The sequence below is a fragment of the Dendroctonus ponderosae genome, unplaced genomic scaffold (genome assembly GCF_020466585.1).
Source record: "Dendroctonus ponderosae isolate FM_Combo_2020 unplaced genomic scaffold, Dpon_F_20191213v2 Dpon_F_20191213_2, whole genome shotgun sequence".
NCBI classification, from domain to species: domain Eukaryota; kingdom Metazoa; phylum Arthropoda; class Insecta; order Coleoptera; family Curculionidae; genus Dendroctonus; species Dendroctonus ponderosae.
This window is the reverse complement of record NW_026018165.1, coordinates 11,971,050-11,990,819: the sequence shown is the minus strand read 5'-3', so window position 1 is coordinate 11,990,819 and position 19,770 is coordinate 11,971,050. Positions and strand designations below refer to the sequence as shown.

Sequence of the window (19,770 nt, the reverse complement as noted above, 5' to 3'; positions counted from 1 at the left end):
TGGAACGTTTATCAGATTATTATAGTCTGATATTGCCAGTTTTAACTTTTCATCATTTAAACTAAAGTGACTGGCGGGGTCTAAAATTACGTTTAATCATGTTTAACTATATTTTTAAACAGAATTTTATTGCAATGTCACATTTCTTTAAAAGGAAGGACAAATACTGGGAATACCCGAATGTAATAATAAAAATCCTATTAGCGACAGCAACCTTACATATTCTAATATATCGATTGAACTGTTGTCATTATGGGTTTAATGAGTAGAAGAGTACCAAATTAAGACTGTCCTATCCAATAATTTGAAACCAATCCGTTTGCTAATCAAACCTATAACAGTTGAGAGAAAATATAATTACTCTTAAAAAGTGATTTCTTATACAACAAAGCTAGAACTTACCTTAAATTTCAAAAAGTTGCTGTCCATAACAACCAATATCTGCAATCTTAAATAAATAAATAGATTACTGGCTTTTCAACTGTTTAATTGTACAAATAAAAACACGATTATATTTATTGATTGTAAATCCTATTAAAGTTATAAAGTCGCTAAAAAATACCTTAAGAGAAAGTCAAGCGTGCATTGTTCACCTTATGACAGACATATTTTTTGTAGCTTCAAAAGAACGTACGTACTCGCACAATTTTAACATATTTGCCTTGTCTAACAATTTCATTTTCTTTACAATTCTCATTATTTTACCATTTGATATGTATGGCCATATATTTTTTTCTGAAAACTGTTTTTATACTTTTTTATGTATAAAGCAATTCACACATTGGCAATTATTTATAATGACTAAATTTGAATTATTTTACTAACCCAAACTAAAGTTGAATGAGAGTTGGAGAACCTTCATACAAAATAGTTACTGAGTATAAAGTTTACTTATAAAATACGCATTTTTCCTGACAGACATATTTGTCTATACTAATCCTACACACTTCAAACGAATGTTTCCAAACTAAGGGTTTTAAAGATTAATCAACCACAAGTTTGACAAATTTGAGTCAAAATTGAGCCTAATAAGAAAAAAAGTTAAATTGAAACATTGGCCTGTCAATCAAGTACCTACAAATAAGGCAAATTACCGTTACATAAAAAGGCATTTATATGCATTGAGGTTCGATACACACACTAATTCAAGTCGCTATTTTGGGTGAGAGGGGGATACTCCTGGTCGTCGGTGAAGTGGAAAGCATCCTGGGGCGGAGCCTCAGCCGCTCGTTCCATTTCTCGGACCTTTTCAGATTCTGCAGCATTAAATATCTATTAGAATTGATGATAAACATCAACAGATGCAGAAGCGTGTGTGTGAATTTATTGTGCATTATTAATAACCATCAAAATTAAGTCTTGTAAGAGTGAGTCAAAACCAATATCATTTTACAAGTAACACTAACTTTTGAGAAAAAAAATGTTCTTATTAACATTACACAATATTTTGTAAATAGGATGATAGTGGACAGATCACTATTACGACGATAGCAAATTGCATATTTGCAATTATAGTAAACACCTTGCTATTCGAAAGGCGCAATACTTATACATTAAATTACTGTCAGTCGAGTTAACGATTAAAAGCATTTCAAACTTGCATAGTATGAATTACAAACTTGGTTAAGCTTAAAGCTGCTTGCAAATTAGCAGTAACTCATTAACAATAAATTATGTGCATAGCTAAGGCGCGATATCGAAATCCTGATCGTCTTTAGAAGATCCGTCGGCCAACGGCGCTATCTCACTCGGTATACGGAGTAATCAGGGTATCTTCAGTAATTATTTGAATCATTCAAGTAACTTCCTCAAATGTAACTGCTTTTAGCTCTTTTCAGTAGTTTGTACAGGACCATGTATCTCCACTCCTTTCTTTTACTACACCTATACGGTTTACTTGGGAAGCATTCTTTGAACGGGACATAAACTGTATGTCTCAGAGAACAACTAAACAATGTTTTACAATGTACATGTTGCTCCAAAAAGCAGTATGTTTTAATGTAATTTTTATGTATTGGTTGTGACTACTGACTTCCGGAGTACAACCTTACAATATTATTTGTTTCGTGTTGGTAGTTTATAATGCATAAACTTATTGTTTAATTAATTTTTGTATTTATGAAACTATATCAAAACAGGTTTGATACCTAAATTAAACTAATAACTAGATGCTTGTCGTTTAACGCAGTACGATTAACTTAAAAATATCTTCTACATGGGGTGTCCCAAACTAATTGGCAACTTTATAAAAATTGAAAGCTATTTTTCAAAGTGGCTTCAACTCGAACACCTTGTATATTATCTATACACCCTGCTTATCAGGTGTACAATTAAAATACAAAACATCTTAACAATTATTTTTTTCAGATTCCTAATGATTTCCGAAATATTCGTCACTCAAAAAATGACTTTTCGGTAGTTCGTTTCAGAAAATTCTGTTGAGTTGGATTTGGAAATGGTCTAGACAAAACGTGTCCAAAAATTGATGAAAAATTATGATGTAGGCAATAAACAGTTTTTGAGTGACTAATATCTAGGAAACCTTTAGGAATATAAAAATGTTTGCTATTATCAGGTGCCTTTGTTTTTTACTTCTTCATCCGATAGGTAAGAAATATTCAAGAAGTTTGTAAATTAATTTTAGACACCATGTATAGTTGTACGTTAATAGTAGTACCTTAAACTACAAACCTCTAAGTATTGGTAATTTTAATTTAGGAGCAATAAATCTATTTTTAATACAATCTGATTGGATAAATACAAAATTTAAATAAATCCTAATGTTAATTTATGTATTGGAAACTACCAAAGATACATTAATATTTGCGAAATTTATACAGGAAGTGAGTAGTCAACGTAACCAGCAGTAAAAATACAGGGTGTTTCATTTAAAAATTAACATTAAAGCATACTGCTTTATAAACCCAGTACATTGTAAGAGATTTTTTAGACGTTCTCTGAGTTAGACAGTTTTTGTGCTGGTCAAAGAATGTTAGGAATATGAAAATAATTGTTAACAAAGGAGATGTTCACAATTCAACATCCGATCGGCAAAAAATATACAGGATTTTCGATTCAAAATAATTGTGAAAAATAATAATATTTTGACAAGGAATGTTTACATTAATCGTAGTATGTTAAATCGCAAACTATTGATTCTTAGTAATTCAAGGTTTCATTCATTTTCTTATTATTATTGCCAAGTAAGCACTCTTTTTCCCGCTTAACAAAAGCTTCCAAAAAGACAGAGTTTAGGTGTAGAAAAAGAAGGTAGTCGAGTTGCAGGACTGTATACAGGATGTCACAAATTTGAGGTGTTAGCTTTGGGATCTTTTAAACCACAAGATATTCGAAGTCGATTAAATTGTAGCTAAGTTGCGCGTTGTGATACTTAACAGAATAGTGTTTTAGACGTGGATAAATTCCGACTCTTAGGAAATATTCGGAAAAAAACCAATCTAATCTTTTTTGAAGGGACATTTTAAAATAATTGTCACGATCATAAAACCTTTGAACTCATAATCAAAACTAGAATTCAAAATTTCGTCTTCGGCCCACCATTATCAACGTAATTTTTTCCGTACGTTTGACACTGGTTTATGTAAGCTCCGGATGCCAGTAATGTAATAGTAATTTTTGTACCAGCTGTTTCTTTATAATAACATTGAACTTTTTATTATCCAAAACCCGGAGTACGACCCTGATTTAAAAGTATTGCGTCAAAAAGTTGAGCAATATTTTGCACAAAACCGAAATGTTTTTGAATATTGAGTGCACTAAAAATAGCCAATAAAATTTAATGTTTCCACTATTATTTTAAGTTAAGTGCATACCACATACATAAATCGTTACGTTATAATAGTTTAATAAAGAATAGCAAGTTTATTTCCAATAAATCGTTTGCTTGCGTTAGTGAACTCTAAATCTTGTTTGTCGTACAGCAATTTTAAATTAAGGCTACTTACATTTGGATAGTAAATGAAAAATCTGATATAGTGAAGAAACGGCTAATGTCCAGGTTGACATCCACCAATGTGAAACATACAGATCCGTATAAAAAAAATATGGTGGCCGAAAACGACAAAAATAGCGAATTATTGATTTACAGATCTTGTTGAGAGTAAAAAGGTGTTCTAGTAATGTGAAGAAAAAAAAGTCAATAAACTGAAGAAAGTAAATTAAATCATTGAGCAAATTTCGGTTTTCTGCGAATATTTCCGGAAACTTCCCAGTTTTAAAACACTTTTTTGTTAAGCATCACAATGTGCACTTTTTCCCTAATTAAACCGTCTTCGTATGTCTTACGTTTTACGAGATGCGAATGCTGCCACCTCGAATCTCTGTATCAATATGTATCCCTAACTATACAATAGTGCAGTTAGCAAATGAAACTTTTACCTATTTAGTATATAGAGATTAATAATGACTTAATTGCAGAAGATTAATTATTATTGAAAATAGAAAATGAATGTACAAGTGTGTATTGTCTATTGAGCTTGAGTCAAAATTGCTGCTATTCATTGGCTTTCCTACTTACTAAACATTGTTTAAATTGTAGCTTGAAAACTGGGTTTAGTGAAGAAACTTTAAGCCAACCACAAGCACTTACCTGTTTAATGAAAGCACTCGATCATATGAACTAGATATTTGATTATCAGAACCAAAACCCATAAACCGTTTTTCGATTTCAAGATTTTTCACAATGTGCATTTTTGCCTGTACAATAACTGGGAAGATTCACTTATATTTAGCAAATAATCAAATCAATGACCGAACCACAACTTTCCCCAAGCTCGAATATACGGATGTAGGGCCCAAAAATGATTTTTTTGGAAATAATGATAGAAATATTATACTGACCAGTACCTGACATTTCGCCCGGGGAGTTCCCTTTCACGATGCCAGCGTAGCTACCTAGAAGGCCTTGCATAACAAAGAAAATCATTGTTGGATAAGGGTTACAGCTACTACAATGGAAAGAAGGGGGCTGTCTACAAGCTGATGGACATTGATATTCATAGTTCTGAATCGGATGGGTTGGATATTTGGAATGGATTCTGGATACGTGCAACAATTTAGAATATGCGGCTCCTTTTAGTCTTAATACACGTACATTTTATTGGCAGAGTTAGAGTTAATCGTCGTCGGCGATATTTCAAAGAGTTTAATCAAGTTCTAGAATTCATATAATATTGCGGTTTCAAATGCAAAATGTTGTAAATTGAAATGTGCGTATCAAATATTAATTTGCGCTTATATCTAGAAGAAAATCGTGCAACTATCACAACAACTGTGCCAGTTTAAAAGCTTCCTTTTACTGAATTTTATATTTCGTGGCGTTTGATAAATTTCTTTTGATTCAGGTTTAGTCTTGACAACTTCAGGATGAATACGTTAGAATAATGTTCCAACATTAATATATCTATATAACGTTTGTTTGAATCATTACCAACCACTGCAATGTATTATATTCATAAATTCACTTACCAAAATACATTATTATATGCTATGATATTACAATCTACCATTGTCGATAACGTTCATACAGATGCGTAGCTGTATTAACCGAATCAACACAATGCTAAGTTAATATTCTGTTTGGCTTTTAGTCGCAATTCAACAACTTATGTTAGTGTCCCCTGCAAACACACCTACCACAGTAATTGCCAGTATCATTATGAATAACACAAACACCTTACTTAGTTTGAGCTTTCGCTCAATAACTAATTTCCACGGTTTCACACAGTATACACAGTACAGTAGTACAATTGCATTGATGTCTACAAAAATCTAAGAACAGAACGTCCACTTATTAACCACAAGACTAAAGTGTAAGTGACTTGGAGGACACCACCTTAATGCTCAATTAGTCGAATTTCTTATCTCTTCACCCAGAATGACTGCACCCAATTCCTTCGGAGTATCATCCATTTGGGAGAAAAATACTTATACGACAAATACCGATCATCAAAATCTTCGTAGATAATATTGAAACCTATTTGTTAATCGAGTTCTGTGATACATTATTGCATCAACCGATTATCTATTATGGGTTTAAACGCACCCATTTTTACTTCTTTTGAGTAGAAACCCACTAATCGTTTCAATTCATACTTCTTTCAAAGCAGTCGCAATTTTCGGGACTTATATATGTAGTATGTACTGACATGTGTCTTTCGGACACAAATATAATTTTAAAGATATTTAAATTTAATTTATGACTTTTGTGCTTTTGAAATATGAGAGCAATATAATTTCTTTTTGAAGTTTTGCTATCAATAAAACCGCCTGATTAATGTATACTTATTTGAAACACACTGTACATATGCTTTCATATTTGTTTCGTGTATGTAAGCTGGTGTAAAAAATGATCAGTTATTGCCGAGTAATCTAACAAATATTAAATTCAAAATGTTGCATTATTGCTATTAAGACGGAAACACACGAACTGAAGATCATAAGAATGAGTGAAACGAGACTACTGACTCAAACCAATATATAAAGCAAAATAGTTTAAGATAACGGAATAAAAATTTGTTAATGTACAAGGAGTATGTTGATAAATAAACACCTTAAAAAAGGATTTAAAAAATGTGATTACTGGGCATGTTGTAGACCCAATTTAAGTAATTTTGTCGTATAAGGAATTTAGGAAGGAAGACAACGAAGGATTGAAGGGATCGATCACAAACTAAAAAATGTCGGCATTGATGTTTGTTAAGAGCATCTCTAAATTGGAATGCTCTCACTTGTTTAAATGCCTTTTGTTGTAGCAAGAAGTTAACATACAATAATCTAAAACACTACGCAAATTATGCTCAAAACTAACAAAACAAATCAACGAAATCAAAAACTATTTACCTGATCCAGCTTTATCACCGGAGGCGACCTTCTGGCCTCCGTCCGATTGATCTCCGTTGAGGTCGTCCAGTTGATGCGTTTTGTACAATTGCAACTCACCACCTACGTTGGCGTCAAAGTTGAATATGTACAAAAACCCGTTTTCTGTGGCTACTAAAAGTCTCAAGCCATCGCCAATGCTGTAATAATGAGATAAATTAGTGGCCCGTGGAAAAAGTATAAAATATTGAAATTGTGAAATTTTAGGACTGAGGAATGAGGACTTTTCTAAAGTTCAACAGGGGGGGCTTATAAAATCTACAAACAGTTATAGAACAGGAACAAGTAAACATCTAACAGTTCTTGAGTCTCAAATTCATCTAAGAAAATTACTATATTTTATTATTCCGGTGGTATTACATAGTTGTTCGTAGAACCAATAATACTTTAACTGAAATTTTTTAAAAATAATTACACTTCTGAAATACCACTCATTACAGCTTATTAAACAGCTTACTGATACAGCGTACCTGATAAAAAAAAATAAAACATGGAAGGAAGTCTAAAAGTTTCAGGTGAGTTAAAGGTTTTTCTTAATCTAAAAAATACTTACTAAACTAATGAAATCACGTTTTTCACGCCGGCACACGGCAAGGTTGCAGTAGCATAAGCTCTATCCTGGTTCAATGTAGACAATGTATCAGTTACAGAACTAGGTAAGTATGAGGAAAGCATGCCCATCCATGTTCCCTCGTCTATAGTTTTTTTACTGAAAATAAAATCAGAACATTGACGTACATTTTGATTTAAACCTCTATTTTATCAGCTTTTTTAAAAAGACATTGTCTGATTCTCATGATAACAGAGGCCTTCTTTTCATGCGTATAAGTGAGCACTGCCGGGGAATTTGTGTATCACCTGACTCAATGGCAATTCGAAATGGGCAAGTTTAAAAAATATGCAAAAAAGTAAAAACTAGGTCCATAAGGCGTAAGTTAATTATTAAAGTTCAGTCAAATACTTTTCTATTTGGCCTCATTGCATATCTCGAGATTTTTGCGTACAAAAAAAACTATATAAATGAGGTCACTCACCTCTCTTTGCTCGCTTCTTCTAATTTAAAGATGTGAACAGTCTCAGTATTACTACTGCACAACAAGAAGTGTCCGCACATACTGAACGAAAGACAAGATATATTTACACATCTCTTGACTCCGCGACGGAATTCAAACAACTTGGATCCGTCGGATACCGAAAATACTCTAATAACGGTACCCCGTTCTGATGCGGTTCCTATCGAGAGCCCGCTGGGAGCAAAAGCCAGAGCCGCAAGAGCACTATCATGGGCATGAATCATTATTTTTGCGGTCTAGAAAAAAGAAAAAAACGTATCAATACTTTTCTTTGTACCATCATGAGTATATAAATATTTTCTACTAATGAAGGATTTATTAAAGACAACAGGTAGTTTTTCAAAACCTGCAACAACAGGCAGAGACATGTTTGAACAATAATGAAACTTTCGGTAGCATCAAAGCCGACATAAGTTTCTGATGTAAGCACTTGGTAAATTCTAATTTGCCGATTAGGTGTTTTGGTGATGACTGACTTAACATACATATATATGTATTGCTTCATTCCTGATATACGTTGCAGGAGAGAATTATACAGGGAATTCAACACCTAGATATTTTTTGTAATATGTGAATAACTTCATAATAAAATATACAAAAAAAATATCTATACCTACCTTGACGGCTTAGCAATAACCCCTAGTGAAAAATTAATCTGTTCAATGTTGCATAATAAATTGATTTTATTTTTCAAATTCACAGGAGACTCACCAGATTCATAGCGTCAAAGACTTGCACTTCGCCAACGGAAGATGACCCAGGATAAGCTAGGTAACAATTTTCACTATTCGAACTAAGAGCGCACAATCCTCGAGGATTTGGTGGTGTGTCTCGTATCGTGTGGAGCACTTTCATGTCTCTGATATTGTGCAGATAAAGACTCTCCTCAAGACATACTACCACTCGAGCTCTATAATATGAAATACACATTTTTTGTTACAAAAATAGGAATATAATAACAGCAATCGTAAAGTTGGTTACTATATACACAGTACCATGAGGCTGTTCTCTCTGAACAGCTGCATAACTGTTATTAAAAAAAAGTTTGAAAAACTGAAATAAAATGCTCCGTCCGATGTGACATTATCAATTCGTAGGAATTATTTTTTATGTCTAAAGGAGAATACCAATTTTTCCAAGTGCTAAACATACATTAATTTTGCTGATTACTTCCGATGTTTTGTGAATTTGCTTTATGTTAAGTACTACTGCAGCATAATTTTGTTCGCAGTTTTTTGAAGCAATTGGATAATAAATAAAAATAAAAATTATTCAAATTCATTCCAAAAAACAAAAATTCTTTCCTCTGAAGGTTCATCTTCAATTATATTATAAAAATTGGAAAATAACATGAAACCGTTCTTTATTGCTGCTTTGAGGTGCTCGTCGTGACAAGATGCTTCCAATTTCATGCTCAATTCAATCAAATAATACTTTGAAATTTTAATTTAATTGATGATTTTCTGCATCCCCCATTGCGTGAAGGTGTACTTTTTGAAACAAAAAGTTAAAGTTATGACTGCATACATCGAACGGCTCTTTTAATCCAAACAAAAACGTGATCTGTATCTGTGTTATAAGGTCTGAATTGCAGTTGGATGCATGAAACAATGTTTTAAAACAGAGTGATTTACAGGGAAAAACATAGGAAATATTCGAGTACAGGATCCAATATGAAATATGTATATAGTGCGTTATAAGTTCTTACCTGTTAAGTTTAACACCCAAAATGGTGTTAGTGTACGAATAGTTGCAAATTTCAGTCCCTTTCTTATAATGAGTTATCTTGAGTTTTCGAGGAAAACTTAGTGATACAACAGCAATCAAACTACTGCTGAATAATCGCTCCACGATACAGGAATGTTCAGTGGCATTGTTGTAAATTTCAGACAAAAAGTCCACCGACTCAAGGCTAAGTACTCTGTAGCCAAATTGACCTCCAACCACTAGTGATCTGAAAAATAACAAAAAAAACAATAACATTTTGGTATTAGCGGATATAATTTTACAATTTTATGCATTATACAGGGTGATGCAAAATTGGCGCCATTCCTCTGGCGGTGTTTTAGGAGTACAGAAAAAATAGTAAAAAATATTGTGGCACCCAGGTCATAGCATTGAAAGATCGACTGAACGTTTCAACGTGAAAAATCCCGAACACATTGCGAGATACCGCCTTGCATCAAAAATCGTTTTTCTGTACAATCAAAGATTAGGACGTGACCAAAAGAAATTATTCTCAAAAAACACAAACACGTAAAACACAAAAAATTTGTATTGTTTCAGACAGGTTCAGGTTACTGTAACGAGCGCCCTTTAGGAGTTACAACCAGATTATAAGCAAATTCGATTTTCTGGTCTGGAAATCCCAATCCCGGAATTCTGTGGTAATATTGAAACTTGTTACGAAGCTATTTCGAACAAATACAATTTTTATTTAACCTTTGGGACCCTGTATATCGAACACGGAGGAACAAAATGGAAAAATTATATTATAAAACTCGCCTTCATTTGGCTCAAGAAACCTGAAGTTAACGGATTGGGCTACTTCTTTTACAACACCTTGTACAATAACTGACATAAAACAGAGACTTGAAAAACTGAATTGTGTGAATGAATACTATTAATGGAAACGTAAATGAAAATAAACTCCTAGAAGAGATCGTAAGGAACACGGGGTGTTTTAGTAAACTAAAATTGCAAATATTTGTAGTAAGTGGACAAGATAGATATTGATGTTTTGACTATTTATCTAGAGCAGATTGACGACGGATTTATCAGTTTTCCATAAGCAAAACACGTTTGAAAAATTGATATCATTATTTATGTAAATATTGACCAACAATATTTACCAGTAGTTCCGACTGAGGCGAAAAACTTTTGGAATTATAGGAAATGCTGGATATAAAGTAGTTTAAAAATTTTATTAAATCATCACATGATATTTCGCACCGCTTTTCTAAATATTGGTTTCAAAGAATAGTGCAATTCAAAACGGGTCAAATCGCTTCTCTTTGTGGAGCACCCGTTTTTGCTAATAAATCTGCTTCAATTTTGCTACGTAAAAATATTTTCCAGCTCTTATGGTTTTTGAGATACGACTGGATAGAGATAGATTTTGGGACACATTTATTCATACTATCAATTGACTGATTATTCATAAATATTATTTTAATGTTTTAAATTTGCAGAAATGCAGTTTTTCTATGTTTTTAGAATAGTTTCATCAATAACATATACTGATAACCTCCAAATGGCAACTTAATTGTAAAATAGCTGATTTAACATTCGGTTTCCTAGCATTTAAAGAACACAATATAAATTGAACCGTGATGTGAGCTAATTTGAAGATAAATTTAATTACGCTTTACAAAACTTTAAAATTTACATCATAAAAACATTATGCAGAGATGAGATAAAATTTAGAAATATGTGATTCAGATATCATGCTTGAGTTTGTTTTTTAGTTTGAATTTGAGGTCATCTGTGTACAGTACATTTTCTATTGTTTGATAAAACTAAATTATAAACAAAGAGGTGAATGTGTAAAATAATGGCAATACGTAGTAATTTATCTTATCAGAGCCTTGTTATCATTTTTAATTTAAAGAATTTGTAATTATTACTTTTCTCATTGTTGTTTCAATCTTTGTCAGTAAACAATAAATAGCATCTAGCTAAAAACATATACAATAATAAATATGAAATAATAATAGAATAAAATGTATAAAATCAAAAAATTTGCATTATTGCGTGTTGTTTAATCGGAAATAATGTATTTGGAATACACGAAGCTTTAACAAAAGTATGTCGTGACCAAGGCAAAAATTCCAGGGCTATAAAATATTCTTTCTAAAGAGGGTTTTATGAAAAAGTGCGGAAAAAATAGATCATCGAATATATAGGGTGATTCAAAATTGACGTCATTTCTTTTAAGGGGCACTTGGAGAGTACAAGAAAAATATTGAAAAATATTTTTCCCAAAATTTATAGAAGAATTAACAGCAGTTGAAAGTAAGTTTAAGTATTATTTTGAAATGGTCCCATGTTTGATTGGTAGCCTATTGGAGTACTTCGAAATAAAAAATTACGATCTTTAGGTACTTCAAATTACGATACGAAAATTCCCGATATTAAAAAATTACTCTTCTACAATTTTTGATGAAAAGCCAAAGCGACAATGGTGTTTTTTTTTGTCATTATCAGGTAGATAGCTTTTGTCAAGAATAACAAGCATTTGTCAAATTGTGACTTAGTTTAAAGCTTCTTTCATAAAATGTACACCAATATCGAATATGCGGATATGTTAGTAGTAATGGGGAAAACATTGTTGCCGATCTTCTGACATAGTTTTTTGCAAATAACTCAGTTTTTGATAAGAATTAATTTCTAAAACAAACACCCCCAGAGGAAGGACGCTAATATTGAATCACCCTGTATATCTGGTAAACTATTAACCGCAGACTTAATAAACCTTACACCAAAAGTATCATTATTTGTAAGCGAACCAATTACATATACGGTGGTGGTTACAGGGTGGTGCGACGAAAACGAAACGCCAGCCTTGTCGGGTTTTAAACTGATTAAGAAAGAAAAACGCTACGTTTTCGGCTTTCGTTAGTGAATCTTGAAAGCAAATACCTGAAAATTTGGTGACAATTTTTTTCGACAAGTAGAATTTTCGACCTGAAGTAATGTGTGAGTCAACTTCTTTACGCCACTAACATAGATGATGGAGTAAGGAAATTTTCATAAGTCATTAATTTATTTTGTATTTTAAAACAAAAGTTATAATTTTAATAAATACTTTTTCAACAAAATGATTTATTCATGTTTTATTTTTATGTTACATTACAAATTCAAGACATCAAAGTTAAGTAAATTTGAATTTTTCTATTGTGCATTTATGCAGTTTTCTACCCAGAGCTCATGGGACAGTTTTGACTATGAAAATGACTATGACTATGAGTCCGTGGGCCAAAAGTCTCAATCTCAGTAGTGGAAAGTGCAGACAATTGTTCATAATATACCCTTAAATACTGAGAAAATGCCTAATAATTTATTAAATATCCTAAAAGTACTGCGGCATCTAAGTCAGTGTTTACAATATTCTTTGTTTTGAATTAGGTGGGTACTTAATGTGATTAAAGGTGAATCTAATAACTGTAGAATGAAAATTTTCTGTCTGCTAGAAGTAAATCCTTAATGAAGCTTAGAGCAAAAAGACCATTTTAACAGGCATAACATAAAACAATAGTTCATTTCGAAATACTCCCGTACCGAAGTATACCTTTATAATATTATATAGTGTGACATTGACTCTTCGACCCATTCACTTTTTATCAGCTTGAACCATTAAAACGCACAAAACAGGTATGTGTTTTTTATAAACAAAGAATTTGTGAAAAGTCAAGGTAAAACTTGCTGCTTCTGAAATGGTTGCATGTATTTATTGGCAATTATGGCAATTACCCCATGGCCTGACATGTAAAACTCTTGGCAGAGAAATCCATAAAAAAATCAAACTTACGTGCTATCTTGGTTGAAGTTAACAAAGTAGCTTTTGGGCCCATTGCTGTCTGCTGCACTTGGGCTACTCATGAGTTCAGTTATTCGCACAAAAGTCACAAAATATGGAACAAACACAAAAGCAGAGAGACAATACTGGAAATTTGGTTTCGATAGCCTTGTATTCTTGCTACGCGAAAGGAGTTACGAAATCGTCAATAAACATCATACACAAACACTAATGTAATCAAAACTCCATATTGGTATCGAACAGCTGACGATGACGTTTTAACGAAGTCCCGCCTCTTACAGGCCGTTGTCACCTACAACAATGTTCCAAATACAATGTTGCAAAATACGAATGTGATGGTGTCGTTTGAGGTTCTCGGAATTTCTAGTTTTTTATATTCTTACCTTAAAGATCACTTCAAATTAAGCACTCTCAGTGAAAATTTTTCCTGGAGGGTCCATAAATTACGCCAAAAAACACTCACAAACTTTTGAAATTTGAGTTTCAAAAACCACTTATTTACGCACGAAAATGATATTGTCCGGTGCAATTTGCTGCTAAATCGTGTTTTAGGTATCAACAATTCATAACTCCACATGCAAAATTGTCGCTAAGATGCATAATAATTCCGTGTTTTGCAAAAGTTTGAGCATCTTTTCCGGCCTCGCCTTTGCTTGAGATTATGTAGCGTCGATAGCATAGAACAAGGCTTATATAGGTCGATAGTCATTTATATTTCTTTGGTGAATTTAGCACAATGCGGTGTTGCCACGTATTTCACCCATTTATTAACAGTTTGTATGTAACAATGAATAAAAAGTATTCATTCAAACTGAATGAACCACTTGATTCAGTTTGTGTTAGCATGGTAGCTAGTGCCTATATAACCCTATCTAAAGCAAACTAACCCAAATTAACCCAAATTGAATGAATCTACATGATAGGTATCCAAGGTAACAGTTTTCATTAACTTAAAATATTTTCTGCAGTTTGGCAACACCGCGTGAAATTTATCTTTAAAATGGCAAGTTTCCCTAGTTTGTGAATGTTTTTTGGCTTAATTTATGGACCCTTCAGGAAAAGTTTCCACTGAGAGTGCTTAATTTGAAGTGATCTTTAAGGCACGGATGGACAAAACTAGAAATTCCGAGAACCTCAAACGACACCAGCACCCCAGTAATATTAGTAGAACGTTTTTTTCTATAAGTACCTTGTAAGTAAAAATAATAAAATTATCTTATGCGTGCGTATCGCATGCGGGCACACAAACCGATCACCTTCAAATCAAATTTTTTGGGGAAAAAACCTAGACTAATGGCATGAATGTGGAATATTCAATAAATAGTCGCACAACTAAACTACGAAATAACGTGCAGAAAAATTTTACAGTCTTATAAAATGTACTGTCGCACAGCATGAGCGTGCTCGATTCGCTTCTGGGTACTTACGTAAATGCTAATTTTCACGGGTCAATTGATCAAATGTGTACGCGACTTTACTGCAGAATCGATCAGCGTTTGAAGTATTTCGCGGTCTAACCTAAAACAGTCAATGTTTTTATGATAATTATTTAAAAGGTAATTTCACAAATTATTAATAATCATTTGAAGGTGATTGTCATTCCAAACCAGTCGAGTAAGTAGCCTTGAAAGTCACTCCTTTATCAACTGATAGAACTTAAGTTAATTTTAATAATAGTGGTTTGAATACTATTGTTTTGACGAAAAACATGAGCAGAATTCTAGATTTTATATATTGGCGCATCGCTGATGCAATAGGATTTTTTACACGGAAAATGGGTGCTTTCAGGTCCAAAATTGTCGATATGTCGTCACCCAAAGCCACCGAAGTGAAAACTTTAATAGCCAGCGATAAAGTTGTCATTTTCTCCAAGACCTACTGCCCTTACTGTAAAATGGCTAAAGAGGTGAGCTTATTTTGAAAATAGCACTAGTTAATTCTGACCACTTGAACTTGTTTCAAACGGCAGTCAACTGTTCCACACAGATTTAAATAAGATTAACTTACATACAATCGCTTCATTACAAAAGAATCAAATTTATTTCCGATATTCAATAAGCAGGAAATACTAAGTGACTAATAATAGATGAATAAGAAAGCGAATGCGCTTTATTTATCTGCGATATTGCGATAAGTGGCACATCCGTTTATAATGGAACTAGACGTTGTGTCGCTTGTTTTAAAGCAAAAGGGTTTTTAATTATTATGCAGGGTGCTTCCTAATTGAGTACAACATTTTATTGTTGCTCCCGAAATTTACCGCTTGATCGTATCTCGCCTACAAGCGCTTGTTTTAAGGATCCAAAAATGAACCCTTTCAAAGGGTCCACACCTACTGGTCTCACAATCACTTCTTAATAACCGCAGTTTCGGAATGCATTTTTGGATCCAAGGGCATTGTTTTATAGCAAAGAAAAGGTTTAGGGCGAAAGATTGAGAGAACGGTAGGGATGCATCCCTTCTTCACTTACACTTATCACCCATGATTTCAGCATTCATTAATACATTTGGGGCAACTTTAATTTTACTGAAATAATCAATTCAGTCTCCCAAAGGAAGTTAAATAGTATGCATTGCATTGCTATACATTTTAAGTTTTGAACCCACAAACTTAACGTTTATATAAAATACATTTGATACTGATATAGCGTTCTCAAATATCTGCCTTTAGTATATAGTAAACATTAATGTATTTTCCAGGTGTTCGACAAAATAAAAGAGAAATATACAACCATCGAATTGGACTTACGAGACGATGCGGAAGAAATTCAGGAGATTCTTGGTGAAATTACGGGAGCCAAGACTGTGAGTATCATGTTGGTATTAATTAATAACCGGGCTTAATGCACTCATGGCACAAGTTTTTTACCGGGAGTTGCGACTTGCATATTTACTAAACAAATTGCTTAGTAGATCAACGCCTTAAGTTCAGCTAAAATAATAACTTTGGAAAGAGCAAGTTTTAGGAAGTGTCACACCACTTCGGTCAAAATTACGCTTCCAATTTTAATAATATTTTACTTAAAGGGTGGCAGTTTAGATTGTTTGAGGGCTATTTTCTGAGCAATGAACATTTTATTCATACTAATAGGCCAGATATTAAATCAGGCCCCATAAGCTGTATTATTCGATATCGATGCTATTTGGGCTACTCTGTTAAATTTTATGAATACCTTGGCAATAATTGCATCAGAAAAGTGTACATTATCAAATGAATTTGGCAATAGGGTATGAATGAGGAATATTATCTATAACCGTTAGTTTTAACACAAATTATATTTCACAGGTAGTAAAAGGTTCGCATACAATGTAATTCAACTACTACCTGAATCTATTTTAATAAGGGCAAAAAAAACGTTTCTGATCGCTAACATTTTAATACACTTTTCTCTATTGTATATAATGCAAACATTACTACTTACATTTTTTAACTTGTTATTTTTCTTTGTATTCTGTCAAAAACATTAAGCGCAAAGGTTTTTCAATGATTTAATTCTTTTGTCATAAGTCTTGATGACTTGCAGTAAATGTAAATATTTGCTCATCGCGTCAAATTTTTATTAAAACTTGTTTAACAAATAATGATACTGATGCTATTTTATTCAGATTCTAGGTTAGTAGGTATGAGTCACTTGATTGTTAACTTTGATCTCTCAAAATAATAAATAAAAAATGTGTATGTTTAATTCAACAGTTTTTAAGAACGGTCAAATGATATGATGGTAGCAAAAGCGATTAAAGTGGCTTCGATGGTGAATAAGACAGTTTTACATTGAATGATTGAAAAATTCTTAAAGTTTGGTTTAGTAATTACCATTTAGACTTGTTTTAGTTCTATGTTCTTGTCTTAGTAAAATGTAAATACAACGCTTATGACTCAAGTAACGGGTTTTTCCTATGATAAATTGTTTTTTAGGAAATCGGAATGTTCTCTTTGAAATTTTGCGTGTTTAAAGTTACGTGGGTGTACAAAGCAATTCAGAAATCTATCTTAAATTGTTTCTATTGCGGTAATTTTCCAGAACGATGATACTGAAATTGTCCACATTTTTACATATTTAATAACCATTGCTAGATATAGTAGGCAGGCTCTAAATATTTTTTGAATACCATGAAGATAAAAGATAGATAAGGTAAAAGCGTGAAAATAAAGATTTGCGCTCCCAGTCAACATTTACTAGCTTTCCTTAACCTTGAGTTTTAAAAACAGAAATTTAATTTTGGTTACTTAATATGATTTTCACTCATTTTTTATTCTAATTTAATATAGCTTGAGCGTAAGTAAATTTTAATATTTGTTTTCAGGTACCAAGAGTTTTTATTAAAGGCAATTGCGTAGGAGGAGGATCCGATGTGAAGAGCTTGCATGAAAAAGGAGAGCTCCAAACATTGGTGGTTTAATCTTTACTTAGTAAATTGCCAACTCACGTTATACTTTAGTTGCGCGTCTCGAAAAAACTATATTTTAATTTTGCTAGGGTCATCACTTCAATAATTCGTACATCAAATTACAGCGCAAAATGTTACTCTATGTAAATAACGTGAGTGGTTTATTTCTTTAATCACATTGAATGAAAGTCAAATATCCGGAAAAATAATATCATTTTAGGTGAGAGCCATGGCCTTCAACAAAGTGTAAGCATCAGAATATATGCAAGTCATTTTCACAGTGAAATGATATAGATAGCTAATCTTGTACACAATTTTTTTTCTAAATATATATGTTCCCCGAGTTGTGTTTGTTTTATTATTGTTATAAGGTCTTATCGGGTTTTGGGTTAATTTTTATCGGTTAAAGACCCACAATCCGCCACGATATGTTGCCTGTTATATACCCGGACTGCTTTTCGGATTTTAATATAAATTTGTCCACATTTCGAATTGAAGACCATGATGCAAGAAGGAGATACGTAATAATATGAAAATTTTTAAAAAAAGACAACATTTTTTTTAGTGATAAACTATAAAATATAATTTATGGTGCAATAATGGGATATGCAAATAATTTTTTCTTCCTTCCAGATTTTAAAGTTGCAATTGGTGGAAGAAGGGAATAAGTTACATTCATAAGTGTTTTTCAGCAAAAACTTTATTAAATATTAAATACTAAGAAATATTGAAAATGCATATAAAAGTAGCAGAATCTTGATTTTGCGAAAGTCAAACATTTCTTGTAAATGTCCATATTTTATCTTCGATTTTATATACTATTATTTAAAAAATAATTAACCTTGTAGCTAACAAAAATTGTTCAGAATCGAAATCAACAGGGCTAAAGGATTCAGTGACATCTAAATCTACTTTCAAATGTTTCTCATTTGTGTTTGTCTGTTTTGGAATGCTACTGATGTGATTATGCACTTGTCTTTTTACATTTTCGGAAATCATTGGGCCTATTTAAATATCGGCCTCGTTTGTCCTAGACAGGTGTAATATTTGTAGAAAGATGAGCTGCAATGCGCTCCAGACGTTTTTTCCTATACTATGTCTCTCCTTGCTTTGAGGTAGAGGGGGTTCCTGTATTGGGAACAGTCATCTTTCCTCGGATTTCTCTTTTTCGGTGTGATGTCTTTCTGGTCCGACTCAATTTCGAATCGGATCATGCGATAGTCGGATCGATATATTTCCTGACACTTCAGTTTTTTACCTTTGGATTCAGATTGCAGGTTGCCAGCATTGTCAATGACTTCCTGTCGGACTTGCTTGGCAAACGTTGGCTCCGCTTGGTCCTGTTTAACACTTCTATGTTTTCAGTAAAAAGGTACCCCTGACTTTATGCGCGTTGGAAACGCAAGCTATAGTAGCTTGAAAACCCGACTTTTTTGCAAATTCTTCCGCGGGGAAAGTCGCCCAGCGTCATAAGGAAGATTAACACTACTTATTAGAACCTTACAGAAGAAGCAGCCACACTGTTCTCCTAGAACGCGAAGCTCCGGCTCCGGGAACTTGCGGAAGGTCCCACCATTTCCTGGATCATCTCGTTGATGTGAGCTCTGAGCGGTGTTACTTCCTCAGGGAGAACGTTGCCATCCCGCCTGTTTGAGAGGAAGACAACCTGGAGTTCTCTCCTGGGGGCGAACTGTAGATCCCGGTACCGTCAGCTGGCGGCATCTTCCTCTGCCTGTCTGTTGGTGTCGGTCTGTTTGGCCTTTTCATTTTGCCTCTGTTCCCGCCCTTCCCTGCTTTGCCTCTTCCGAGATATTCTATGAATATCCCAGAATGTTCAAAAAATATACAGAACATTGCGGGAATATCCTG

At 33.1% G+C, this 19,770-nt stretch overlaps 2 protein-coding genes across 7 annotated transcripts; one reads left to right on the top strand and one right to left on the bottom strand.

The window, feature by feature from the left end:
* Positions 1-470: 470 nt before the first annotated feature.
* LOC109544481 (WD repeat domain phosphoinositide-interacting protein 2) lies at positions 471-14,065 on the bottom strand. 4 transcript variants are annotated; one of them, XM_048664050.1, is made up of 9 exons: positions 13,896-14,065; positions 13,504-13,804; positions 9,682-9,927; positions 8,685-8,883; positions 7,935-8,209; positions 7,454-7,609; positions 6,862-7,040; positions 4,861-4,923; positions 471-1,256 (listed from the first exon to the last, which is right to left on the bottom strand). In XM_048664050.1, the coding sequence occupies exons 2-9, from the start codon at positions 13,572-13,574 to the stop codon at positions 1,141-1,143; spliced, it is 1,305 nt and encodes a 434-aa protein (XP_048520007.1). In that variant the 5' UTR covers positions 13,575-13,804; positions 13,896-14,065; the 3' UTR covers positions 471-1,140. The 4 variants fall into 4 exon arrangements, with proteins under 4 accessions (XP_048520007.1, XP_048520008.1, XP_048520010.1 ...); XM_048664051.1 differs by having other exon boundaries at positions 4,867-4,923; XM_048664053.1 differs by lacking the exon at positions 4,861-4,923 and having other exon boundaries at positions 471-1,272; positions 13,896-14,060.
* Positions 14,066-14,583: 518 nt separating this feature from the next.
* On the top strand, positions 14,584-18,246 carry LOC109544637 (glutaredoxin-C4). Of its 3 annotated transcripts, none has more exons than XM_048664054.1 (4): positions 14,584-14,704; positions 15,301-15,418; positions 16,213-16,317; positions 17,818-18,246. In XM_048664054.1, the coding sequence occupies exons 1-4, from the start codon at positions 14,619-14,621 to the stop codon at positions 17,911-17,913; spliced, it is 405 nt and encodes a 134-aa protein (XP_048520011.1). In that variant the 5' UTR covers positions 14,584-14,618; the 3' UTR covers positions 17,914-18,246. The 3 variants fall into 3 exon arrangements, with proteins under 3 accessions (XP_048520011.1, XP_019770506.1, XP_019770505.1); XM_019914947.1 differs by lacking the exon at positions 14,584-14,704 and adding an exon at positions 14,977-15,068; XM_019914946.2 differs by lacking the exon at positions 14,584-14,704 and adding an exon at positions 14,992-15,126.
* Positions 18,247-19,770: the final 1,524 nt, after the last annotated feature.

Excerpts from the sequence above, each read along its gene's own strand:
- LOC109544481 (XM_048664050.1), bottom strand. The coding sequence starts at position 13,574 with ATGAGTAGCCCAAGTGCAGCAGACAGCAATGGGCCCAAAAGCTACTTT. Across the intron at positions 9,928-13,503 it reads AACTTCAACCAAGATAGCAC|ATCACTAGTGGTTGGAGGTC; the intron begins GTAAGTTTGATT and ends GTTATTTTTCAG. Across the intron at positions 7,041-7,453 it reads AACGTGATTTCATTAGTTTA|CATTGGCGATGGCTTGAGAC; the intron begins GTAAGTATTTTT and ends TCATTATTACAG.
- LOC109544637 (XM_048664054.1), top strand. The coding sequence starts at position 14,619 with ATGGACAAAACTAGAAATTCCGAGAACCTCAAACGACACCAGCACCCC. Across the intron at positions 14,705-15,300 it reads TTTTTTTCTATAAGTACCTT|GTCCAAAATTGTCGATATGT; the intron begins GTAAGTAAAAAT and ends GGGTGCTTTCAG. Across the intron at positions 15,419-16,212 it reads ACTGTAAAATGGCTAAAGAG|GTGTTCGACAAAATAAAAGA; the intron begins GTGAGCTTATTT and ends TGTATTTTCCAG.